Source organism: Erpetoichthys calabaricus, chromosome 5, assembly GCF_900747795.2.
Source record: "Erpetoichthys calabaricus chromosome 5, fErpCal1.3, whole genome shotgun sequence".
Lineage (NCBI taxonomy): Eukaryota > Metazoa > Chordata > Cladistia > Polypteriformes > Polypteridae > Erpetoichthys > Erpetoichthys calabaricus.
The window spans coordinates 57,077,236-57,104,407 of record NC_041398.2 but is presented as its reverse complement, the minus strand read 5'-3'; the positions used below and the strand labels follow the sequence as shown (position 1 = coordinate 57,104,407).

At 38.0% G+C, this 27,172-nt stretch overlaps 1 protein-coding gene across 2 annotated transcripts in view; it reads left to right on the top strand.

Annotated features, from left to right (window-relative positions):
• Positions 1–27,172, top strand: part of ctnna2 (catenin (cadherin-associated protein), alpha 2) — a 1,866,011-nt gene that overhangs the window by 1,702,239 nt on the left and 136,600 nt on the right. For both annotated transcript variants that reach the window (XM_051928041.1, XM_028801549.2), the window contains exon 12: positions 2,137–2,337. In XM_051928041.1, the coding sequence (XP_051784001.1) occupies positions 2,137–2,337 (201 nt within the window). The remainder of the gene's footprint in view (positions 1–2,136; positions 2,338–27,172) is intronic.

The following is a 27,172-nucleotide window of genomic DNA, read 5'->3' as shown; positions in this document are numbered from 1 at the left end:
AAGCAACAATCTGCAATGCATTGACTGTCACAATAACATATTATGTCCTTTGAGTATTAATACAGTGTACCAAATACCAAAAAATACCAAATACTTAAAATGTTGGTGCTCAATTTCAATAGCAGAATTCTTTAAGCAGTTTCTTGGATTTTCACTTTTTTCATATATATATTTACTGGACTCACTTAATACAGGTCAGGGTGAAAGGAAACTGAAGACTTTTACAATAGTAGCAAGCAAAAGGCAGGGAACAACCATACAGTATAAAGAGCAGTAGTCTGTTGTAGGACACACAAGAACTCACTCATGCTGGACCAAATTGGACTCACTTGTTGACCTAAATCAGTTATCTTTGGGAGGCTATGTCGTGATATCTGTCTTTACAAAACTCTTAAAAGGCCTTAGTCTTAAAAAGCAGAGCTGAAATTCTAAGTAGGGCTCAAAGGCACAAAGCAGACCGGGCCTGGAAACTCAAGAAGTATTTACTAATGCCTTTAAATCTGTAAAACGGGAGAGGGGGAACTGTAAAACTCCAGACACAAAGAACAAAAACAGTAATCCTTTGAAGCAAAAGTATTTACAATAGAATGAGAGAAAGATACAAAAGGTTGCCGTAAACAGGCAACTCCAAATGAACTAAGTCATAAATTAATGATCCAAAATCAAAACCGTTAGCAATAGCCAATAGATCATAAATTGCGGGGATGGGAATTAAAACTTACAAAATCCAGAAATTAAGGTAATCACAGCAAAACAGAGATGAACATCACAAGCAGGAGCTGATGCCTCAACAAGGCCTCTGAGACCTTTATAAAGACTACGGACGGTCTGCATAGCTGCAATGACGAGGGGCCACACTCCTTGGGCTCAACACAAAGAGACAAGATAAATAACAGATTTAATTAACATTCTTAATAATAACACAATAACCTGAAAACCAAAGCTGTTTAAGTGAAAATAAAAACAGGAGTTGAGAAAAAAATATTAGTATTTAACAATAACCAAAAACAGCAAAATTAACAAACTTTATATAAGAAAACAGAGAAAAGGGATTTAACCCTGATAAAATCACCACATGGAAGAGATAAACAAAAATACCTGCTGTAAGAGAAGCACAGGCAAATGTAAATATCTGGTGACTGCAGTAGTGAACCCAATTTAATTTGGTAGATCTTTGGGCCAAAAAGAAATAAAGTAAACAAGGTCCTTTTCAACACAGACATGATGAATTCGTCTTATCCAGAAGTGAGTCCAAAAATGCGTGGCCTCTTCTGGTGTAGCTGGCTTTTATATTTAACTCTTGGTGGAAGAAGTGGGACCTCTGGGTGCGAGGTAGTGGTGACATCAGGGATCTTCCTCTCGATGAACCTCCGATCTGAGGATAAAAGAGGAGAAGGAGAAAGAGACAGTGTCAATCCATGGTCCGAAATGGAATTTCAAGTAGGTCGAAAGCCCTGAAGATGTCTCCTACTCACGTGTGTTATACACCGTGCAAATAGAACTCAAGAAAACTCAACACAGGTAGCATTATTGTCAGGATTCAAACCCAGGGTCTTTTAGCTGGAAGATTACAGTGTTACTTGTGTTCCATGTTTTTAATGTTTTGTGGAATGCATTGCCAATTAAACATTACTATTGATTAATTATTATTGATAAAAGGTACGTTTTTAGCTTAATTTCTATATAATGACAACACATGGACATTGGGTTTCAAATAAGATCATTTTGATCAATAATTATTTCAATAATAAATCAGTCATAACTTTTGTTGGTGAAACAGGAGAATATTGTAGGTATTGCTTATAAATGATAGCCTTATAAATAAGCTTTTCATCGTTTCTTACTGCCATTTACCCAAGTATTAAAGGTACTTTTATTAGCAAAGGTTGGCGCTCACCATTAAGTACTATCTATTTAGATTTAACAATACCTCCTGTATGACACACATTTTATTAAACATGGTACAGCTATTTTCAGTTATTTATCCATATAATTAGAAGCATTTACTTTTGGTTTTATTAATAGAAATAAGTATATGACTAAATAATTTAAACTACATTTTTGATAGTAAAAGTAAATAGCAAAAGCAGTAATTTAGATTTTAATAACATGTGTTTTGGTGTTTTTTCCCTCCAGAAAACCACATCCTTGAAGATGTGAACAAGTGTGTCATTGCCCTCCAGGAGGGAGACGTTGACACTTTGGATCGCACTGCAGGTGCCATAAGAGGACGTGCTGCCAGAGTTGTCCACATCATTAATGCAGAGATGGAAAACTATGAGCCAGGAGTTTACACTGAAAGAGTTTTAGAGGCTATTAAACTACTCTCTGAGACTGGTGAGTTAGTGTTACTTAACAAATACACAATGTCATTCAAATTCCGCCAGAAATATAAGGCAAACATGTGTCGAGCAAAGAATAGTACAGTAAAGGTATTGCAAGTAGAATATTGTGTGGTTTAAAAGGTAAATTTCAAAATCAAAGGGTACAACTGATCTATAGGATACAACAAACACTTTTAATGTTGTTTTGTTATAATCAAGTTGAATAAATACCAAATGGTGATTACCAAGAACCCTGTAAACATTACACTTACTCAGTTTCTCAGGATATAAAAAACATGTTTTAGTTGTCTAAACCTCTGTTAACAATAAAGCCAATGTAGAACCATCAGAGGAAGCAGTACCTCCTGGCCAAAAGAGGGTGTTATTACTTGTTATTACTTATTATTTGGCTGATGATGCCTTTATTCAAGATAACTTACAACATTTGACAGATATACCTGGTTAGATTTCTTTTCTTTCTTTCTTTTTTTCTTTCCAATTGGAGCACAAGCAAGTGAAGTGACTTGCTCGTAGTCACACAGTGCCAGTAGAGATACTTAGTATTTAAGACTTTGTACTTCTAAACTTCATTGTTTGAAGTCCAAAGCCTTAACTGCTACAGAACACTGCCTGCCTAAAAGCCCTAGAAGGCAGTAAAGACATAAGCAGTGCATGCTACTATCATACCATTGGGACTGTTAATGTACAATTCACAGCTTGGTATACCATCATGCAGTGACTACAGTATAAAAACGTCTGTTTAATTGTTCCAAATAAAATAGTTAATTTGCTTTGTTGCACTGATCTGATTGTGACATCTTTCCAATCAGAAAAGGCGCAGATTGAATGCTGTACATTAGGAAAGCACAGCCTACCTACTTGCCAAGCATAATTGATTTCCAATACTTTATATGACTGTGTCTTACCATGCTCCAATTGCATCATTAAAGTCAAAGTTACATCAGCTATTGTTATTATGTGTCGCTCTCAAATACCAGTACTTGCAAACTTGCAGAACAATTACTTCTAGATGCAATAAACACAGCCAGTGCTTCATGTCCTCTTGGGGTTTACAGTAATTGACTGCTTAGTACATAATGTTACTCTCAATATGTGGCTTTCACCGTCGCCCTATTTAAATCCATCACCTTTACTTGCATTATACTCAAATGTCACTATACAGTTTCTTTTGCAAAATATCTGTAAGGCTTGCCTAGTTTTAGTCAGTATTGTAACCATTTTATTAGTATTTTTATTTATCCTATACACATTGTTTAAAAATTATTACTCATGGTAATCAGTAAAGGTTGTATAAGATATGTCAAAACTGTTGTTATGTTCTGCTGTATGTTTTGCTCTGGGGTGTCTCGTTTATTGTAATGTTCTCTTTTAGTTTTATTTGTAATTGTTTAGTTATTATTAATTATTATTAACAATTTCCTTTTACTGTGTTGAATTTGGTTAAGCTAGTCCTTGTAGTCTTTTGTTAATGGTTATATTGTATTTGATAATGGTGTGTTGGGACCCCAATTAGATTAGTGGTACCAGCCTTTATTTACTGGACAATTGTCTTTTGATTCAAGAGAAGCAATAGTCTGTGAAAAGTTTGAGATGTACTGCAAATAGTCCCGTACATTTTTTACAAAAATTATGTTTAAGACAAATGTCTGAGGCTATGACTTTGTGCCATCATCAAATACACATTAATGGGAAGAGGCAGCTGTGTGTGGTCAGATATTATCCTACTGGAAAATTACTGTATACTATACAGATTGTACAATTGTATTGTACTCTGATTGTATTGTGAAATGGTGCAACTGCCACTGACAACAACATTTATTTATATAGCATGTTTTCTTACAAATGATGTAGCTCAAGGTGCTTTACAAGATGAATTAAGAAAAAAGAAAAATCTAAAAATAAGATTAGGCAATACTAAGTAACAAAGAATAAAGTAAGGTCCGATGGCCAGGAGGACAGAAAAATAAAGGGCTGGAGAAAAAAAAAAAACAAAATGTGCAAGGGTTCTGAGGCCACGAGACCGCCGAGCCCGCACTGGGCATTCTACCTACCATAAATGATCTCAATCAGTCCTCATAGTTTTCAGGCATCACATGGAGGAATTAGATGATGGTGGTCTTGTGGACATATGGCCTTCAATCCATCAATGCAAGGATGGTATGGTGCATTGACCAGATGGTAGTGGAAAATGGAGAAAGAACAGCAGAGAAATTAGGGGTTAGTATGGATTACAAAGCCATAGTAAAATCGATAATTAAATGCATATACAGAATATCAGGGTTACACTAACATGAAGCTATAAGAAAGCCATATTAAAATAATGGGTTTTTAGCAGTTTTTTTAAAGTGCTCCACTGTATTAGCCTGGTAAATTTCTATCGGTAAGCTATTCCAGTTTTTAGGTGCCTAACAGCAGAAGGCTGCCTCACTACTTCTTTTAAGTTTAGCTCTTGGAATAATAAGCAGACACTCATTTGAAGATCTAAGGATACGATTTGGAGTGTAAGGTGAGCGGCATTCCGAAATCTAGGATGGTACAAGATTATTTAAGGCTTTGTAAACCATAAGCAGTATTTTAAAGTCAATTCTAAATGGCACAGATAACCAATGTAGTGACATCAAAACTGGAGAGGAGTGCTTGGATTTTGTATTATTAATGTGTAGCCTTTGTCAGAATGCCTCAAATCTCACAGACTTACCACTGTTTATAAGGTACTGTACCATGTAACATCTCCTTACCTTCCCTTCTACATGTATAACCTCAGGCAAATAGGTGTAGGTAAAAGACAAGCAGGAGTTAAGTTACAATATAAATAATGTATTATTGATAATATTCATGAATAATATCATGCAAAGTACATTCGAATACTGGCAACCATACAACCTGATAAATGGTGATGTGTAGTTTCAGGCGGCACACAGACTTCTTAGTTACTTAAAATGTCTCTAGTTAAGTCCTCATTTGTGGTCAGCTTTCTTCAGAACAGGCTGCATGCCTGTCTCAATATGGCTGCCAAGCTGTGCTCTTCATTGTGTTGTCCTTTTCAGTTCATGGTGTGAGATGGTCTTTCATCAGTTTGGTAAAAGAGAGAAAGCTGGGTAAAGCAAGCAAATTTATCATGGTACTTAAAAGCTTTTGATACAAGCCAATTCCAAACAGCCATACTTCAGACCAATGGGGCAGAGAACATCTTCAGACCTACCCTCGAAAAGACATATATAGATAGACGCCGCATTAACTGTGTTGCCCAGTCGACACGATACATCAGCACGTACGCCATATTGCGAGTGGCAAAAGTGCCATTTAAACTAATACAGGCAAACGTGGAAACCGGGTTTTCTGATGAAAAACAATAATGTCTAAAACGGTATCGTTTACATACAACAGATTTTGGCGAATCGTTCAAATGCAATTATTTATATCAATTTATATACTAATAATGGCAATTATTAAATAATAATAATAATTATTATTATTATTTATTATTATTATATTATTATTAAATAATTCCTCCCATATAAGTAACATTTCTCGGACTGCCTTCTTCCATCTCCAAAACATTTCTAAACTTCGTCCTGTTCTTACGCAACACAGTACTGAAGTATTGGTTAATGCCCTAGACACCTCACGTATAAATTACTGTAATGCTATTCTATCTGGCATCCCACAAAAACTTATCAATCGCTAACAACTTATACAAAATTCTGCTGCCAAGATAATAACCTGCTGCTCTAAATCCACTGAAATATTACACCTATTCTCTCTCAACTTCACTGGCTCCCTGTTCACTACTGAACACAATACAAAATACTGCTCTTAACATTTAAAGCTCTCCACAACCTCACTGATCTCCTCCAGACTTACACTCCCTCTCGCTCACTCAGATCCTCATCTGCAGCTCTACTTTCTGTACCGCACATCAGACTCAGTGCTCTGGGAGCTCGAGCATCTCCGATAGTGCTCCTCAACTCTGGAATTCTCTTCCCTCTCATATACGTTAGCTCGATTCAATAACACATTTTGAAACTACCCTCAAAACTTATCTTTTCAAACTGGCATACCAATTGTGAATTTTGCACTGTGACTGCCAGTTTTCTTTGTTTGTTTGCTAATTATTGCTTTTTGATTTATCATTCTTTTGTTTTAATTTTACTGTTTAATTTTATTGTAAGGTGTCCTTGAGTGCTAAGAAAGGCGCCTATTAAATAAAATGTATTATTATTATTATTATTATTATTAATTATTGAGACGAAAACTTGACCAATGTCTGAACGTCAAAATAGTAAGACTGCAACTGGCAGTCTGGTCTTTCTTTTAACAGTGAAATGATACATTCAATGACAAAAATAAACAATTTTATTGTATACAAATTGGCTTAATAATTTCTGAAAACATTTCACTCATTCCTCTCTCAATCTCTGTCTTTCTCACACACACATGTGCACACACACACAATGTGGTTACTTAAACATATACAGGATAGGATCTAAAATCCATGAAACAGAACTGTCTTACATAGCTTTTTCCATGTGTTGCCACTCTGTAATTTGAGAATTCAGTCTGGCAATATGGTGCAGCCTTAGTTTGTGGAAGACAGACACAATGAAAGATATGAGCATAAAATGATGGTTGTCAATTTCAAACTGTGTTTCCTCAATGTGCTCCTTGAGAAAAAACACATCATCTGAACCAATCTTAGCTCGAACAAACTGATTGATCAAAGATACACTGACAGCTTGCCCTAATGTCGACTGTCGGATAACACGCTCAGCTACTTTGACCACCTTGACTGTATCCTCAGAAGGAATCATCACACCTCCTTTGTTTTTTTTAATGTGAACAAGTGGTAGCTTTGATCATATGATGCCGGTACAGCATCTGTTACCAAACTAGCACGGCACACATCACAGGACAGCTTTCTCAAAATCCTGTCTAAGGGCTACCTCCCACTGCTTCCAGAGGTGGATTTCTTTCGGAAACTTTCAAAGTTTGAGAAATGTTAACAGCTAACAACAATCTACATAGTTAGTTACTAAATACGTTTAGCCAAAACGTTGTTTGGAGGCTCACTTGACCACATAAATGTATAGCTTTGCTAGCTTAGCCTGGCGTAGCTAAAGATAAGATTATAAAATGGGATTTTGTAATGGCCAAATATAACCAAAACAATTGTTCAGCTTTACCTATGAAATGTAATCCCTGTGATCTGAAAATTCCCCTTGGGATTAATAAAGTATCTATCTATCTATCTATCTATCTATCTATCTATCTATCTATCTATCTATCTATCTATCTATCTATCTATCTATCTATCTATCTATCTATCTATCTATTAGCCAAACTTGTATGAGGCACTTCCCCCAACCCTGTTGTAAAATTACAAAGAGACTCATTCCTAAAAGAGGGAAGGGGTTCTCAAACCACCAAACCATTGCTGTTATTATCTATAATGTAACACTAATATTGCATTGCTTTGTCTAAGTTACAAATAAAGACATACAAAATATTTATCAACTTGTATGCAAAATTTCACATTTGTGCCAATCACTAAGATTTCTGTTTTCTCTTTATTTAGTTTGACAAAATTACTACTCATCCAAGAACAAGGACAAAGAAAATTTGGTGTTGTAGGCAGTAGTGTAAAATAGCATGATGCCCACTGCTCTGATAGGGTGCACTTTGAGAATGTTGTGCATACTGTCTGAAAGTCATCACATTTAAGGGAGGAAGAGAATTCATTGCAGAACATGAGCTGACACCAACCAGCCTGCTTGTCCAGTTTAGGCAAAATCAGAAATAGTGGGTAGTTAGTGTCAGAAATCGTAATGAATGCTATGAAAGGAGACCTCACTTTGTGAGTAATTGACTTTTGGTCCAAAGAGTTAACCCTTCTAACATAATCATAAGTAATTTAGGTAGGATGATATAATACTAAGTCTGTAAGATAAGATTATTTAATGAGGATTTTTGTTGACTGATATAAATTTTTCATGTTCTAAGTCATCGTAATTCAAATACTTGAGGGATTAAAAAAGGATTAGTTTTAAATATCCCTGTATGTTATCCGCTATATTAATCATTCTTATATTGGCTAAAACCTTTTACATTTTATATGTGCTCATATTAATATCTGGAGTTCTTTCGACATGTACAATAGAACATATTACAGTAAAAACACTAGAAAGTAAACTTAAGCATTATTTTGTTTTCAAGTTTTGAACTGTTGTGTTTAGCTGTACAAATGCTAAACAGAAGTTAGTTTTTTCTTGGCAGCTGTATTTAAATCAAAATCAAAGTCTGTATATTTAATTTGATTGAAATAAGCACTGCCTCTAATTTATGTTGTATTCATTTTCTACACTTTTATCATTTGTGTTTTTGAGGAATAGGTCTTTTCCTTATTCTTACCTTAAATGTATGCTGGATTCCTACTACTGTTTTATTAAACACTTAAGGCCAAGTCACACTTGAGTGTTTATTTATAGTGATTGCAAATAAATTGGACCTGTTTAATTGAAATAGAAAAGTAAGCATTCCGTGTATGGTAATTACCCAGTAAATTTAGTTAGTAAATAGTAGCATAGTGGATAATGTGCAGATTGTAGCAGAGACAGCTAGAGAGCACAGCCTGTAGATGGTTTTTAAGATCTTCTTTGAAGTAGGACTTAAAACTTCAGACTTAATTTAATTTGACTTTAAGCATTTTGTTGTTTAGACTAGATGAAAAGTGTATGATTAGGAGGAGGGAGTAGGAGGATGTATATTTTGCAAATTATCATATATAGATAAGTCATTCTCCCAGATTGCATGAATAACGTATTATGCCACTTCAGCAAGACTCAGTTATTGCTGTCAACATGAAACACATGCAAAGGTGGTACAGCTTAACTATGAGATTGAAAGTATTGTACAGTTAGCAGTAGGAATCTTGTAATATGCTGTGTCTTTGACCATTAGAGTCCATTACAGAAGGTATAGTAATCAGTAGCATAATCAGAGTATAGCAAGTAATAGAAACAAAAAAATGAGCATGGCCACAGCACTACACTTGCCACACCCCGACCTTGTTAAAGTACCCAGTGTCACTGTGCTGACTATCAAAATGACAAAGTTGGTAACTTCATAAGATATGTTATATACCGTGTGGCGGATGGCTGGGAAGCCTGCCCAGCTGGGACGCCTGGAAGGACCGGGAGATAGACAATACCTTCCTCAGGCCACGAGAGGGCAGTCACCCTGGTCCAAATGGGGGCCACGGGACCACAGCTTAGAAGCTCAACCCTGTTGGGGTCCGTGGCGCCCAGATGATTATAGAGCATTGGACTGCAGCACTTTGCAACACTTGGAAGTGCTGCCGGAAGAGAGTCCAAGCATACCCAGAGTGCTTCCGGGTGCTCATGCGGCACTTCCACCACACCAGGAAGTGCCACCAGAAGATCATCACGAAGCACCTGGAGCACAGCCGGGGCATTATAAAAGGGGCCGCCTCACTCCATTAGGAGAGCCAGATTCAGGAGAAAGAGGACGGAGCTTATGAATGGAGGAGTGAGGGTGGCAGAAGAATAGAGGAAAGAGAAAAGAAAGAAGGGACTGAGTATTTGTGGCTGATTTATGCATTGTATGGTGATTATTAAATGTGTGTGATTTTTGGACATCTGGTGTCTGTTTGTCTGTGTTCGGGGGCTGAACTTCCACAATGGCATCCCAGATGATACTTCCTGCCTGTTAAAAGGCGGGAGGCCCATTAAAAAATAATTTTGTGGAAACAGCCCCCAGATGAAGACGCACACATGCTGCAACACACCCACACCGCTAAAAGCAGCTCATCCCGACGGTCACCAGAGGTCCGTAGTAAACATCTGTTCCAGACCAATGGGGAAGAGGAAGAGCAGGCAAGCTCTTACTGTACCGAGAGCCCAAACCTGCATCGCCGCCGCGGATTTGCTGAAGAGCCCCCCTGAAGGCAGCATGCTCCAGATAGATGGGATCCGGGAGGTAAGTCTTGCGCATAGGGGCAGTTGGCCCGGCGGAGATTACCTTGCCATACCCTGGGCTTACTTTCTTGAAAGGGACTGTCCGGGTCTGCGTCTGTAGCCAAAGTATGCCAACCTGTGGAGCGACGGCACAATGTCAGCGGGAGAAGAGGAGCGATCGCTGCAGGCCAAAGAGGATCGGCAGAACAAGGAGCACCTGAAAGCTCAATTCCTCCTCATGTCCATGCGAAAGGGGGAGGAAGACGTCGAGGACCGGATGTTCCTCCCCAAAGCAAGCGAGGGATTAGATGGAGTGTGTTGCATGCCCACCGATGATTGGTCAAGAGTGGGACCAACGTACGTATTCTGTCTTTAGTTTGCTACATTTTACTTTCTAAAAAGTATCAACAAAATGCCACATGAACCAGAGGGAAGCAGTATCCATCAGTCTTCAGCTTTTTTCCTATAACTTGTTCTGATGGTAATTTCAATAGGTTATGTGCATTCAATTAAAAGCAAGAAATATTAGAAAAATGAATGGCAAATTATACTGTAAAGTAAAAAACAAAAATGTGTGTGTGTTTCTCCTTGACTTACTCTTTGCCATTGAACAGAATATTTACAAAAGATAAAAATGATCTCTTACCATATATCACTATATATTGTGGAAGACGAACTCATGTCTTTGTCATTGTGCTTATCATTATCACAAAAAACATTATATGAGCACCATTTATTTGAATCTTATGTCTTACTTATGTTAAAGTATTAGCTGACATGAAGTGTCTGATTTAAAAAACCCCACCAGTACAGTACCATCAGCATATTTCAAAGATTTTCGAGAATAAACTTGTACAAAGTGCATTGTATTCTCACTGGGGAGGGAACGTAACATTGCAAGTAACAATGTTTTAAGAAAAAAGTACAGAAATGTCTCAATTGCTGGCTTCAATTCAGCACAACAATAGAATAATTTGACAATTAGCCCTACGTTCTTTTAACACCTCAGTCAGCAGATAGAGTTGAATCATATTAAATGCCCTTTAAATATATATAAATTAAAGCTTCTCCATATGCTCACAGATGTTTGTTTTACTAGATAGATAGATAGATAGATAGATAGATAGATAGATAGATAGATAGATAGATAGATAGATAGATAGATAGATAGATAGATAGATAGATAGATAGATAGATAGATAGATAGATAGATAGATAGATAGATAGATAGATAGATAGATAGATACTAACAGAGCATCCTCAACAATTCATGCTACTAGATATATTTACATGGTTGGGGGTATAATATCAGGGAAAAGGTATTTCAGAATAGTTGTTGGTAGTGAAGCAAAAGCAATTTAATTGTAGGCCCTTCATTTCCTTTTGTCTCTTCTTTCAGTGGTCAACCCAAGGCTTGCGAGCTCCATACAGCCCTTTGCCTATATATCTGTGGCTCTTTTTAACATCATATTTAATTTTATTTTCAATCATAATTTTCTTTGCATATTTGTAGCCTTCATTATGTATTTTAGACCTGTGCCCTAATATGAACGCCGATCTTGCTATGGTGTTTGCCACTTGAAACATTATGGGACGATTAAGGTAGTGTAAAACTCAGCACGAATATGAAGATGAACACAGAATAGAGGGAGAGGATTTAATTTTTTGTATATAATTTTTTTTATATTCTATATATATTTTAAATACCTTCTTATATAATATGCTACTGTGGCTGTCCGTTTGTCTGTCCAGGATTTTAAATCAACTGTAGCTCGCAAACCGTTTGACCAATTCACCTGAAATTTGGTACACATATACTATATGACATCTACTATCTGCTTTTGGGGGCGATGATTGACCTCCAAGGTTATTCCTCTTTTTATTTTTATTTTATTTTATTGTAGAATCAACTCTTGGCAGCGGCCAGCAAGGCGGCCGTGTGGCACATGCGTATGGGCGCCATTCTCATCCCTACCACCTTCACTGTCACTTCCCCTCCCTCTTCATATTTTACATCATTCTTGAGACAGATTGAAGAGTTAAGTGTCAGCTTAAGTGAAAAATGAAAGAAAACATACTAAGTAATTGCAACACAAACACTGACTTAATCAGTTTTAACGCAAAAAGATGCAGACGAAAGAAGAGAAGAAGCAGGCCGCTAGGGTGGAGAAAAGAATAGCTGCTCAGGAAGCAGCAAGCACATCAACCTCTGAGCAAATGAATGCTAAACATGCAGAGAAAGAGGAGGAAAACTATGAATGTGCCGTTACTGTTTTTTTATAATCTGAGACAGCAATACTCACTTGATATGAAATGGAACATCTGATGCACAAAGAACTTATAAAATGAATGCAAATTTGTGAAATGATGTCTTAGTGATGTCATTGCTTTTTCTTCAGAAAATAATAATTTAAACTAATGGTATCAGACCTGCAACTGTTATAGCACAAAGCTGAATACAGAATTTCTATGCTGACAAGAGGGGTTCCAGAATTTTGAATTTTGTACTGCATCATCTGTCGAAAGCAACTGAGGCCTCACATATGAACTTGATTATGCTTGGAAACATGTGTAAGCCATTTCTTATGTAAAAGTCAGGATTTATAAAAGCACAGATTTGGCGTGAATATTGGCTTAACATTATTTCAATTTTCAATCATCCATAAGTCCTACCCAGACTTTTTTGGTGTTGGCATTTTATAGACACCAGATAGCAGGACAATAAATTGAGCAGAAAATTGTGTTTCACTGCACATTTCAATGTCACATTCCATGTTTCGATAAAGGCACCATCACAGAATGAATTTATTTTTGTAAACAGAAAACATTTTCATTTAATTAATACATAACTAATATGTTATGTTCATATATGTCTGACTAAAGTTATGAGGGGGTCCTGCTTTACACACAATTCCTCATATTTTATCAAATAACAGAGGAAGCAGACTTCAGGGTCAAGGCTGTGTGTGATGACTGGCTCCTTGGTAAGCAAGCCTAATTTAAAGGATTGCAATTAAGTTTAGTACAACCATAGATGACATGTATAATCTTTCTTTCAGGTGATCGTGGGCACACCATTAGAGAGATTAGGTTTTGGAAGGCACTCCTGCATACAATTTGCTGTAATATATAAATATTTAATAACTTGCTTTGTAAATTGTGTTGGATAAGGGTATCAGCTAAATAAATAAAGAAATAATAATAACGGCAAAGACCATTAGTTCATTAAAAGGTAGATGGCACAGTTTGGACTTGCAATGTGGCACACTGCTGTACAGCACCCAAAAGGTTTGCCACATTTTGATGGTCTGTGCAATACTGAGAACATAGCACAGGAAAATGGAATCCCTGCAATGGATGGCAATTCAAAGACATTTGCATGTTGTGGGTTAAATGTAAAGAGACTCATATGTATTGCAACACTGACATTCACTAGGCAAAATTGTTTTGTTTTGATAGAAGTTCAATTAGAATGTTCTTAATATCTCACAGTTCTGTGCGATCTAGGCACTGCATAATGGCACTTTGCTATTGCTTTCTCCACTCCGCTGCTGTCACTTGCTATGGCTCATGGTATTTTCATTCATTTGTAGAGAGACCATGTAATAGAATATTTTTGCTGTTCTCCACTTCAGGTAGCAATAGCTTAAGTTCACATTCACTTAAGTTTTGTTTTCTTCCTTTTTCCCCTCTGTTCTTCCATAGTTTGTAGTCAAGGCATCACTTAGGAAGATGGGCAAATTTATATGGTGATTAGATCATGATTATTCTAAAAAGGTGTTTTTATGCCATATGTTTTTAATGACAGGAGGTGATAATCTGATTAAGGAACTTGGAGTGGCACATGATGTACCTATTGTTTTATGTCCATTTTTTTCCTTACGAACATAAGCAAAATTTTAGTACGGTATTATGATGCCCTGGTGGCGGCAGTTTGGCATTTCTTGAACCCGGGATATCAACAGTCATGAAACTGATGATGGACTATTGTAATGAGGAAATGGTTGGTGCAAAAGTGCATTTATTCCAAACATTCTTCAAATAAATAAATAGAGTGTGGTACAGTTCTTCAATAAATAAATAATTAATGATAAAAACACTGCTTATTTTGAAGGTTAAAATCCCTAAACAAATAATGCAATAAATAAACTGGATTAAAATCAAGAATTAAAACAAAGGATCTTTTTTTTTCCTTCCACCAGCTCCCGAGCCTTGGTGCACCCCTCTCTTGAACCTGTCTCCTCTGCTCACCCCTTTGGGTCTGCTCAGCAGATGGAGATGCCAGTTAGCACAGTCAACCACCTTCATTTCCTTAGTACTATCCCTTGGCATACCTGCAGACCTCTGATTCCTGCTCCCTTGTTCCTCTGCCATCTTTCAGCATCTATGGAACCATCACTGGAGCGATCAGCCATTCCTGGAAGTCTCCAGTGCTCAACAAGAGCGACCCAACCCCTGGAGTGTCGTTCCTCTTGCTAGGTACATAGGTTCCCATGACCACCTTGCCCCTTTCCTTCTGCACACGGCTCAGCCTCAGTCCTGACATTTTTTTTTTCTTTCTCATCCTTGATTCTACCTCCACTGCTTCTCTGCCTATATATTTTGTCTTTTTCTCCCACTCAATCTTTCACTCTCAGACCCCTTTTACCCCCAGTGAGTGCGGTTGCTCTAAACGGCCAGTGAGTGATAGCTACGCTAACTACACTTGTGCAAGTAAAGTGCAGTTATCCAATTCCCTCATCATGATCTCTGTGGCTGCAAGGCATTCCCCTTGTGCACCTACGCTAATGGGTTCTGTGCTTCACCACCGCTTTTAAGTAAAACCCTGCACAGCCATGGACCGCTAACTCACTTTATCTCCTTCTAGCCCCCCCTCCAACCCCCCCACCCCAATAAGCTACCATGTGAGGGATGCATAGCCAGACTAAGACATGCAAACTGGTGGCCAGGGTCTATGGCATGGCCCTCATATAATTGGCACTAAAGCCAATATAAAAATCCCACATTCAATAGAATAACTTTTAAAAGCACAACAAAAAGTAGCTATAAATAAACAATCCATTAAAAGTTCATTATTTGCCCCATCTATTCAGGCCTGGGTATGTGGCTGCTCATTGAGTCAGGCACCACTTTCTCCTTGTTGTCTTCACTCCTTATTGCCACTAGTCCATCCCACCACTCGGTTTCATGACTATTGATGTCCTGGGTACAGGAAGATGCCAAGATGCACGCACCTGGGCATCACAGAAGGTATCTAAGCAATGTTTTAAACATGAGGCCTCTGGTATCTAAAGAGGTAAATTTAGTGCTCATTCTGACACCTAATGTATGTTAGAGATTCTCAGTTTTACACACATGTTTTCAATCATACTAAATAGCTTAAAACAATCTGTTATTGAAATTACCAAAGAGTATAAAGTCCTTACCAGTCATCTGCCACCCTACAGTTGGCTTCTAAACATCCTTGTTGTATTAAACTTCTGCGTGCAGTAAAGCAGTTCTTGGAGGAGAAGCACAAAAACTCTTGATCACCATGATCCTCAATGGATTTTAGATTTGCCATTTTTGGTGGACAGATTTGTTTATTTACACAGACGTAACCTGAATCTGCAAAGAAGGTGAAAGATGAAGGCTGAGATGTTGCAGAGTATTTCCTCATGGGAACAAACATAAGCTATTCAGAAAACAATTTGAAAAGGGAGAACTAACAATTTTTCCATCTCTATCAAATGTAAGTGGACAAGCAGCTGAGGCACTAACAGGCATGATATGTTACACTGCTTGAAGATCTCCAGAGGAATTATAAAAAGAAGTTCCATAATCTGTAGCTGAAAAAACTGCAGACCACGTTCTTCACTGATCCATTCACAACTCAAACATATTGTTTAAAATTCCCTTTAATGACAGATGACAGCATTTCAGGTAGAGAAGACTGAACTTTTTGAGGATGACAGACTGAAATCTGTTAAGAGGGAAGGCACTCTGGAATTTTTTAAATCTATGCTGACGGAGAAATATACAAATGTCATACGGGCATCACTGAAGCTATTCTCAATACTCAATATTTGGTGCAACTTATGTTTAAGAATCGTTTTTTTCTACTCTGAAATATCTAACATCAAACCACTGATCTGTTTTTGCTGACACACGTGAAAGAGTGGTTTTGAGTAACTGAATACAAGCTAGGATTCAAAAGGATTGTGAAAAGTAAAGAATTACTGAAGTCCCAATGTGGCTCTTTGCAGTATATGGTAGGTTTTTTTTTTGACTGTCTGAAAAGTTGGCCAGCCCTGGTCTATTATTTTTCTGTACTGGGACAATCCCCAGCCTTTTCTGAACATCCGTGACTACTTCATTCTTTATTTAGCTTGGAAGAAACTTCAGAAAAAGGTACATTAACCACACATTCACGTGAGGCGTCCTTCACTTTACATATTAAAATTTTGATCTAACAGCTTTAACAGTTAGTTTAGTATTTGTTGCCACTAAAATATTCCTTCTCCTAACTACTGTTGCCTGTTGCAAAAGTTGTTGATGTAAATATAGATTTATTAAAATACTTTTTTTCGAAAGTAATTTTAATTTTAAAAGAAGTGAATTTACAACAGTCACAGCTTTTGATATGCTTATAATGGTCATATATGTATTTATATACCACATTTCATACACTCTGCGGTGGGCTGGCACCCTGCCCGGGGTTTGTTTCCTGCCTTGCACCCTGTGTTGGGTGGGATTGGCTCCAGCAGACCCCCGTGACCCTGTAGTTAGGATATAGCGGGTTGGATAATGGATGGGTGGATGGATTTCATACACTGAATGGGACTTAATATTATTTACAACTTAAAATATACTTTTATCCATAAAAATTGTATATTTACTGCATAAAAAATAAAAGGAAATATTACTATAATATGCTACTGAAATAATAATAACATACATGCACTACACAGAGTATAGACAGTATTTGTTTCTAATTTTACCCGACTTTATTTCTATGAAAATACAATTCTACTTCATTACTGTATGTTACCTTGCATTCCTTAATCCTTGTTCTTAATCTTCTTCTACACGATTTTCTTCTCTTCTGCTCAACAGGCCCTACATTTAAATAGACTTTTTTTATTTAAACATTTTTTTCAATCAAGGATTACCCAGGGATTATTGTTTTGGCAAATATTGATCTTCTTTTTTGAAACAACTTCATCATCAACAATGAAACAACTGCAGCTGATTTATTGATGTTTTTTGCTCTCTTGGTGCCTACTTCCCAGTTGCTACATTTAAAATAGATCTACAGGGCCTCTCCCTTTGTGACATCTGAGCTCATTAAGAAACTTTCCAAGACTTTTTCTGGACCCCAAAACCTTTTTTTTCCTTCTAGATTTTCATAAATGAGTATTTTTCCTGATGAATATTCATTTTAGAAGTTACTCAAAGTATGTTAAAGATCTTTGGTAATACACAGATTCAAATGTCAACATTAAATGTTGAGATCACTTTTAAAAAAAAATATATATACTTTTTATAAGTCCTTGACTCCTCATATCTCCTTTAGTCCTCCTCTTTCAAACTTAAAGTAAGGGGGCCACCATAATTTTCTACTGATCTAAAAGAAATAGATCCCTAAGGTACAGTCTGATAAAAATTAGTCATTTGCTATACTGTGTGGTGGGTGACCGGGTCCCATGCCCAGCCGGGACGCCCCTTCTACTTATGTTCCGGGGGAGCAGCCATGGGCTCCTTAGTACCTTCCCTGGGATGCTTGGTGGCAGCCTCCCTGGCTGACGATGGTGCCTCAGTTTCCTGCAGGGTTCCATGGGAGATGGAGTTCTCCACAATCCTGTGGGGATCTGGGGTGGCTGTCAGGGGGTGCTGTATGGATCCCAGAGCCAGCTTGGACAACTCTACAGCCCCGCCCGAAAGTGCAATCAGGAACAGGTGATCAAGCACTTGGAGCACTTCCAGGTGGGCTATAAAAAGGACCGGCAACCACCACTCAGGGCCAGAATCGGGAGGAAGAGGTTGCCAGGGAGGAGTAGTGGTACGAGAAGGGAGTGTTGTGTTTGGTTTTGGAGTGCTTTTGGGACTGTGTATTGCCTGTGGGGTTCACAGGGAAGATGTGCCCCACAGGTAAAGAAAATAAAAGTCTTGGTGTTTTATACACGTTCCTCAGTGTGAGTCTGTGCCGGGTCAGGCGCTATATAGCACTGTATCACAACTGAAAACACACTCACATTAAAAGTTTTGTGTTACTGTATTGTGACTTTCTAAAAATATAAAACATAAAATATGTTTAAATTTGGAGCTTCTTAAATAATTTATGATTCAAATATATATATACTGTATGTATGGACCCTTAATTTACAGTAACATTTGAAATGTTGGAAGAAGCATTTGCAATGTGTTTAAAGCGGTTTATGTATTGAATGACTTATTGTGTGATGCAGGGATATGATTTAAAGTTGTTAATGCAAGTGTTTTGTTATGATAGTGTCCTAAGGTTAGTCTGCCACCCCTTTTAGATTCATTAATACAGACCTAAACAGGGTCCCCAGAACCCCCCCCCCCCCCCCCCCAATCTATTGTATTTAGGGCTGGGCAATATACTGAATTTTTGGTTTGATACGATATTTAATATGAATATGAAAAAGTCAATATTTCAATGTTCAGCGCTATTATTTCCTCAACCTAAATCACTAGGGTGTTGTACCATGTTAGCCATTATGAATGTAGGGAAAAGCCAAGCAAAATGACACCTTTTTATTGGCTAACTAAAAAGATTACAATATGCAAGATTTCGAGGCAACTCAGGCCCCTTCTTCAGGCTACATTTTGCCTGAAGAAGGGGCCTGAGTTGCCTCGAAATCTTGCATATTGTAATCTTTTTAGTTAGCCAATAAAAGGTGTCATTTTGCTTGGCTTTTCTCTACACTCAACCTGAATGTTAAATTAAATCCCTAAAGTTTCCAGCATTCCTTTTTAGCATGTTTATGTCATGTCTGCTGACTTTGCCTGGCAATGACGAGTGCAGGAAAGAAAGCAAAGATCGGAAGACTTTTGAACAGGCACTATTAGTGTTGCTGTTTGCCAATGTTTTGGTTTTCCTGGGATGATAGTTCATGAACTGTACATCATCCATATTACTAACCGAGAATGCTAAACCGGATGATGGACGCAGGCACATCCGGCCATGGGCCGTAGCTGCAAAAAGACGTACTGCGCCGGCGCAACAAACAGTCCGCGAGAGTCGGCTGAGGACCCGAGAAAGGCGGACAAAAGAGGGCGAGAGAGGCGGATGAGGGTCCGCGAGAGACGCAGGCGCAAAAAGAGTCCGACAAGAGCACAGAAAACAGGAGTGAGCACATACAGAAAGGAGTCACAAAAATGAGGCTCAACAAGCACCAAAATAAGGAAAAAAACATTACAGAGTACTCAAACGAGGGGAAAGCACGAAACACATTGCACACGAAACTAAACACAACAAAAAAAAAGAACATACGAGCGCACAATAGCAAGGCACGACCATACCCCCGCCACCCTACAGGCACGGGACGGGACACACACCAAGAGGGGGATTCAACAAGCCCATGGAAGACCAAAAAAAAGAACACAAAACCACCCCACAGACCCTACAAGCAAGGGACGGGACACACACAAAGAGGGGGATTCAAACAAAGAGGGGGAGAGAGGCGGATGAGGGGCCGCGAGAGACGCAGGCGCAAAAAGAGTCCGACAAGAGCACAGAAAACAGGAGTGAGCACATACAGAAAGGAGTCACAAAAATGAGGCTCAACAAGCACCAAAATAAGGAAAAGGCACATAAAAGAGTACTCAAACGAGGGGAAAGCACGAAACACATTGCACACGAAACTAAACATACCAAAAAAAAAAAGAACAGACGAGCGCACAATAGCAAGGCACGACCATACCCCCCCCCCCAACACCCTACAGGCACGGGACGGGACACACACCAAGAGGGGGATTGAACAAGCCCATGGAAGACCAAAAAAAAGAACACAAAACCACCCCACAGACCCTACAAGCAAAGGACGGGACACACACAAAGAGGAGGATTCAAACAAGACACAGGAACACAAAAAGAAACAAAACGCTCGCGCAACAACGATCCCCCCCCCCACACATCCATAAGAAAAAATGTCTCGACTCCAAAAACGCAAAGCTCAACTAAAGTTTCTAACTAACGATGTACCTAAAAGTAAAAACTTTATGAACTGCATTAGATCCTACAATAGTTCATTTGCTTTGGCATATACCGGAGTAAATATCAGGCCACCAAAAGGCAATGGACCATACTGCTTTCGCATATGTGCACAAATACTGCATCGCATTGGAACAGTGCACCCTGAAACAAATCAACAACGCAAATATGCACAAATCTACATCCTAGATCCACATTACGCAAACTATCAATCAAAGTGTTGCATCGCAACAAGCACGGATTCAAAACGAAACACCTCCCGTCTCAGACATACGTTAATAACAGCGAAGGCTACAACGGGCTTCTCACACAGCACAGGCAAATCGAATACAGCTCCAAAACAACACGTCCCAAATACTACACATGCAACAACGCGCCTCTCAAACGGCACAAGGAAAACATACACCAGGAAAATTCATTCGGATTAATGAATGTCATTTGCAATCATTGTCATTCAGTTCACTTCCCTGAAGAAACAACTGGCAATACAAGTTATACATTTACACGTTGTTGTCAAAAGGGTCAAATTAGACTGCCTTCTTTACATTCATATACTGAATATCTACAGAAGCTTATAACTGACGATGTACCTGAAAGTTAAATCTTTATCAACTGCATTAGATCCTACAAATCGGTATCCACTATGAACATTAACGGTGGCACTGCACGTGACATCCGTCTTGAAAAAATGTTGTTTATTGATGAATGTTCAATGACATGAAGTCACTTACTCAACACCATTCATAAACTTCTACAAACGTTTATGAATAATAATATTCGATTTGGAGGAAAGGTACTTTTATGAGGAGGAGATTTTAGACAGTGATTAGCTATTCTTCCAGATGCCATGCACTCAGCTATTGTTCAGTGCACCTTAAAATACGCAGACAATTGGCATTGCTTTCAAAAGATACAGTTAATAAAAAAGATACGATGTCCAGAACCAGATCATAACAATTGCTTATTACAACTGAGAGATGGTACACTCACCAATACAGATGGACTTCAGCCACATATTATTACAATTCCTCAAGCCTTTATCTGCGACGACTTAGTTACAGAGACATTTGGAACAGCAATCTCATTAGACCAAATGCCCCTTTTAACACAACGCACTATATTATGTCCAAAAAATATTAATGTGGAAAACATAAATACCCAAGTCATTCCATTACTTCCTGGAGAGACACAACTCTTTCTAAGCTCTGACAAACTTGACTCTGATCACAACAATAACCATCTTAAATGACCTTACAAGTTCTGAGCTGGAATTACCTTTTACACTTAAACGGCGTGTACAAAGAAATTTTCCAATAAACCTTTACACTGTGCCACACACTTTAGTGTTTGATTTCTATTTGCATCATCTACACCGTCACACTATTCTATATCTCATTCATACATCACGCTCTTTGTCATTCCCAACACCAGGGGTTGGCGAGCGAAGCCCACCCCACAGACCCTACAAGCAACGGACAGGACACACACAAAGAGGGGGATTCAAACAAGACACAGGAACACAAAAAGAAAGAAGACGCTCGCGCGACAACAATCCTCACCACCCCCCCCCCCCCCCACACACACACACACATCCATAAGAAGTGACACCCAAAGCCACATATTCTAAAGTGAACGTCAACACCTTCACACTAGACAGCATAGGTGTCAGCATAGGTGGATCTCCTTACAATAAAGCACTATTAACCGTTCAACTGCAGAAAAGGAAACATATTAACAGTGACTGCGATCCTCCGGAGTGGCAGCAAATCTGTTAATAAATGGTCGTACATGTCACTCAATATTCAAAATACCGGTCCCAATCACAGAGACATCAGTATCCACTATGAACATTCACAGTAGCAATGCCCGAGACATCCGTCTTGCAAAACTGATAATTATTGATGAATGTACAATGGCATCCAGTCACTTACTCAACACCATTGATAAACTTCTACAAACGTTGATGAATAATAATATTCCCTTTGGAGGAAAAGTTCTTTTATTAGGAGGAGATTTTAGACAATGCTTAGCTATTGTTCCACATGCCATGCGCTCAGCTATTGTTCAGTCCACCTTAAAATACGTAGACAATTGGCATTGCTTTAAAACAATACAGTTGGTACAAAACATGCGATGTCCAGATCCAGAATATAACAGTTGGCTAATACAACTGGGAAATGGTACACTCACAAATACAGATGGACTTCACCCAGATATTATTTCCATTCCACAATCCTTTATCTCAGACGACTTAGTAAAAGAGATATTTGGAACAGCAATCACATTAGACCAAATACCCCTGTTAACACAACGCACTATATTATGTCCAAAAAATATTAATGTTAATCACATTAATAACCAAGTCATTTCATTACTTCCTGGAGAGACACAGATCTTTCTAAGCTCAGACAAAGTTGACTCTGATGACGACAATGAACATATAAATTTCCCCTTAGAATATTTGAACACTATTAACCCTGCCGGATTACCACAACACGACCTTGCCCTTAAAAACGGAACAATAATCATGCTATTAAGAAACCTTAACACAAAACAGGGTTTATGCAATGGCACACGGTTAGTCGTCAACACCATGACACGCAATGTTATTCAAGCGACAGTTCTTACAGGATCACATGCTAACAATACTGTTCTAATTCCTAGAATTGACCTTACAAGTTCTGAGCTAGAATTACCTTTTACATTGAAACGCCGACAGTTCCCCATTAAACCTGCATTTGCCATGACCATCAACAAATCACAAGGACAAACCATGGACAAGGTTGGCATCTACCTCTCTGAACCCGTTTTTGGACATGGACAACTTTATGTTGCCTTCTCACGTGTTCGCCGTTCATCTGACGTTAAAGTTAAAATTATAAATAATCCATGCCAAGGAAGACTCATTCAAGGACAAGACACCATCTTTACTGCTAATGTTGTATACAAAGAAATATTCCAATAAAACATTAATATATGACAAACACTCTATTTGTTATTTCTATGGGCATCATCCAAAGCTGCACACTATTCTATATCTAATTCATACATCTGACTCTTTCTCATGTCCCAACGCCAGGGGTTGGCGAGCGAAGCGAGCAGGGGGCGGAGCCCCCTAGTCTATAGATAAACCTTGTTACTGAATATGAAAAGGTCATCCAAGCATGTGCGTCACCTGCAATGTGCTCTTTGCCAAACTTAGCAAAAAGGATCCCTGCTAAGTAAAGGTCGTAAAATATTTGCTCAACTTGTGTCTAGAAAATACTCGTACTTTGTCAGTGGTCAAATAACGACACAAATCGGTTGTTCACATAACACCAAAAATGACACATCAGGGGAATATAAGCCCTCATTCATCTATTTCATGCACTCTCTGCTGCTGAAACATTACAAGTAGGAAGACAGCCTACTTAGTTTTTTCTTTTTTCAATTCTTGTGTACCAGTTATGGAGTACAGTAAAGTACATTAACAGTCATTTTGAATTGAGATTTCCTAATGATTGTAGTAAGTCTGTCCTGAATGACTTTAACTTATGGTGCGCATTGTCTTATCCTGTTTAATATTCTGTTTCGTCCATGTGCACTTACTGTACTTTGTGTCTTGTCGAATTAAGAAACAGGAAGTAGCTGCTTTTAGTATTTAACTTGTAAAGTTTCCCAAGTTGTGTGTGTCGATGATCTACCCTAAGTACAGTCAGTCAGCCATTATCCAACCCGCTATATCCTAACACAGGGTCACGGGGGTCTGCTGGAGCCAATCCCAGCCAACGCAGGGTGCAAGGCAGGAAGAAATCCCTGGGCAGGGCACCAGCCCACCGCAGGGCACCCTAAGTACATATAGAGTTAAAAAGACAAAACTATTCTAAAAGAATAGCTAATAACTGTACAATGTTTATCATGTTTATGTTTAGTTACATACAGTATTACCTTTCTTGCAAGCTTTCATTCACATCTTTAAACATGGTATGTGACAGCATTTTGGATATGACATTTCTTCATGCTTCATAAGTTTTGTGTGCCTTTGTAGGTTAAATGCTAATTACCGTACATACTCGCGTATAAGTCGGGTCTTGAAACCTGAAAAATCAATCATAAAATCAGACCCTGACTTACAGTATATGCCCGTTCAAAAATACCACACTTATATTTTTTTTTATCTTCTTGTTTCCTCCAATCTCAGTTTTGCAGACACATCGAATTTTGTTGCAGCAGCGCAGTTACTGATTTCTTTCGCCACTTCAATGACTTTTAAGTTAATACCAGCTTTGTATTTTCTTCTGATAGAACGCTCCATCATAGATAAGGGATGCTCTTACGATAAAGATGTATGAGGGTGTGAGATACAAAACAGTGCAAATGTTGCTTCGGAATAGTTCTTTATTACCGTGTGGTCACGTAGGCACAATACATAGAAAAAAAGGCAGTGTGCTCCGTGGTTACTCTCTCAGGTGGGTGTTAGCATATCATAATCTCTTGGACCAATAGCGTGAGTTGTCCACATTTGACTTATACGATCGACATTATAAAATACCAGAAATTATATAGTAAAATTAAGTCCCAACTTATCCATGGGAGAACTTAAATGCGAGTATATGCGGTATGTTACTACGCATTAAGTTATTTGTTATGTTTGTTGTGTGAATTTGTTTTAAGGACTGGTTGATAACTTTTGCAAAACAGTTTTAACTTGAGGTGTCAAAAGCAGTGTATTGTATTTGACTCATCATTTGTATACATTAACTGTTCTGTATCATTATTTATTTTTTAAATCACACATACAAACAAATTTTATCCACATGAAGAGACAGATTTAGTTATTTTTAGAAAATGGGCAATAAAGATATTAAATATACAGGGTCTGCGGTGGGTTGGCACCCTGCCCAGGATTGTTTCCTGCCTTGTGCCCTGTGTTGGCTGGGATTGGCTCCAGCAGACCCCCGTGACCCTGTGTTCGGATTCAGCAGGTTGGAAAATGGATGGATGGAATATACAGGGTCGCCCTCTGTGTTCTATTCTAATCTAATGATTACAAGCAATGTAAATCATTAAACAAATATGTAAAATATACACATGTATATGTAATATGATATGCAGTTTGTGCAGTAATTAATCAAGAGATTTGTCTTTCCTTATATGAAACAGTTAAACAGAGAGGAGAGAGCACTATGTTAACTCACAGGGAGACACGGATGCCAGTAAGGCAGGTGATACAGTACATACAATGGAAAGTCAAAAGTATATAGAGAAGAAATAAAAAAAAAATGGTTGGAAAAAACGTTACTTACAATGTTTCCTTGAGGGATGGCCATTCGTGAAATTGTTTTAAGTTTCCTTTCCTAATATTATATTGAGAAAATATACCAGGTTTTGGTATAAAAACGTGCATATACGTGTCTATATGGTACAGATCTTCACTCTTTAAGGTGTGTTGAGAAAATACTGAGCTATATTAATTATTGGTTCAAAAATAATTGTAATATTGATTTAAGCCCATATCGCCCAGCACTACTTGTATGATTACTCTTACCAGCCAAATCACTGTCAGGATTGAATGCTATTACAGTTAAATACTTCCCCCTTTCTTTTAAATCTATAACCCCATGCAGTTAGATTAAGTACCTTATCATCCAGGTGATAAAATATATACATTTTATTCATTTAATTAACTAACTGCTAATTGTGCCCAAAATATAAGCACAGTTAAATTAGTGTTGATAAAATAATACAAATACAGCCTGGATAATAAGCAATTCATCTTGTTTGCTTAGACTACTACGTGGCTCTCTATCTTAGTATGTGGATTGGTCACAGGTCCAGCATGGTACCTAAATCAACAAAATTAGGTGCAGCCCCTGTGGTGTCAAAATATAAATAAAATATCATTTTAAAAAAAAAGGATAAGAAAGGATAAAAAGAAATAAGGTAAAACACAAACATTCAACATAAGACCTTAATTGCACATGAGCACTATTGCACAAGATGTCATCTATTGCACTGCTGCATTGGAGCTGATTAGGTGGCATTCAGTGCCCTAATAGCAACAGGGTAGAAACTGTTTTTCAGTCTATTAGTCTTTGTTTTGATGCTCCTATATCTTTTGCCTGATGGCAACAGTTGGAACATGTCATGAGTGGGGTGTGAGGAGTCTTTTAAGATGTTTTCTGCTTTCCTGAAGCAGCGAGAGCTGTGCAGTTCATCAAGAGAGGGTAAAGAACAGCCGATGATCTGCTGGGTAGTCTTTACAATCCCCTGAAGTGTCTTCCTCTGCGCTGTTGTTTAGCTGGAAAACCACATGCAGAGGCAGTAACACAGGATACTCTCGACAGAGCAGCGATAGAAGGACACCAGCAGTTTTTGGGGGATGTTATTTTTCTTGACTTTACTAGGATTTCCACATTTAGTCCCATCAAGAACTCTAAAAATTTTCACATTATTTTCTCTGAGCTCTGTCTTCATAATCTGCTAATTTATTCAAGAGAGTTTTACATTTGACATCTATGGCAGTCACCCTTCTGTGTATCACAGTCACCATGTTTTCACTTGAGCAGTGTAGGATTTTAAATTATAAAACAGTTGTGTTTTAGCATAGTTGTATTTCCATTCTTTCCAATATTTGATTATAATGTTTACCCAAA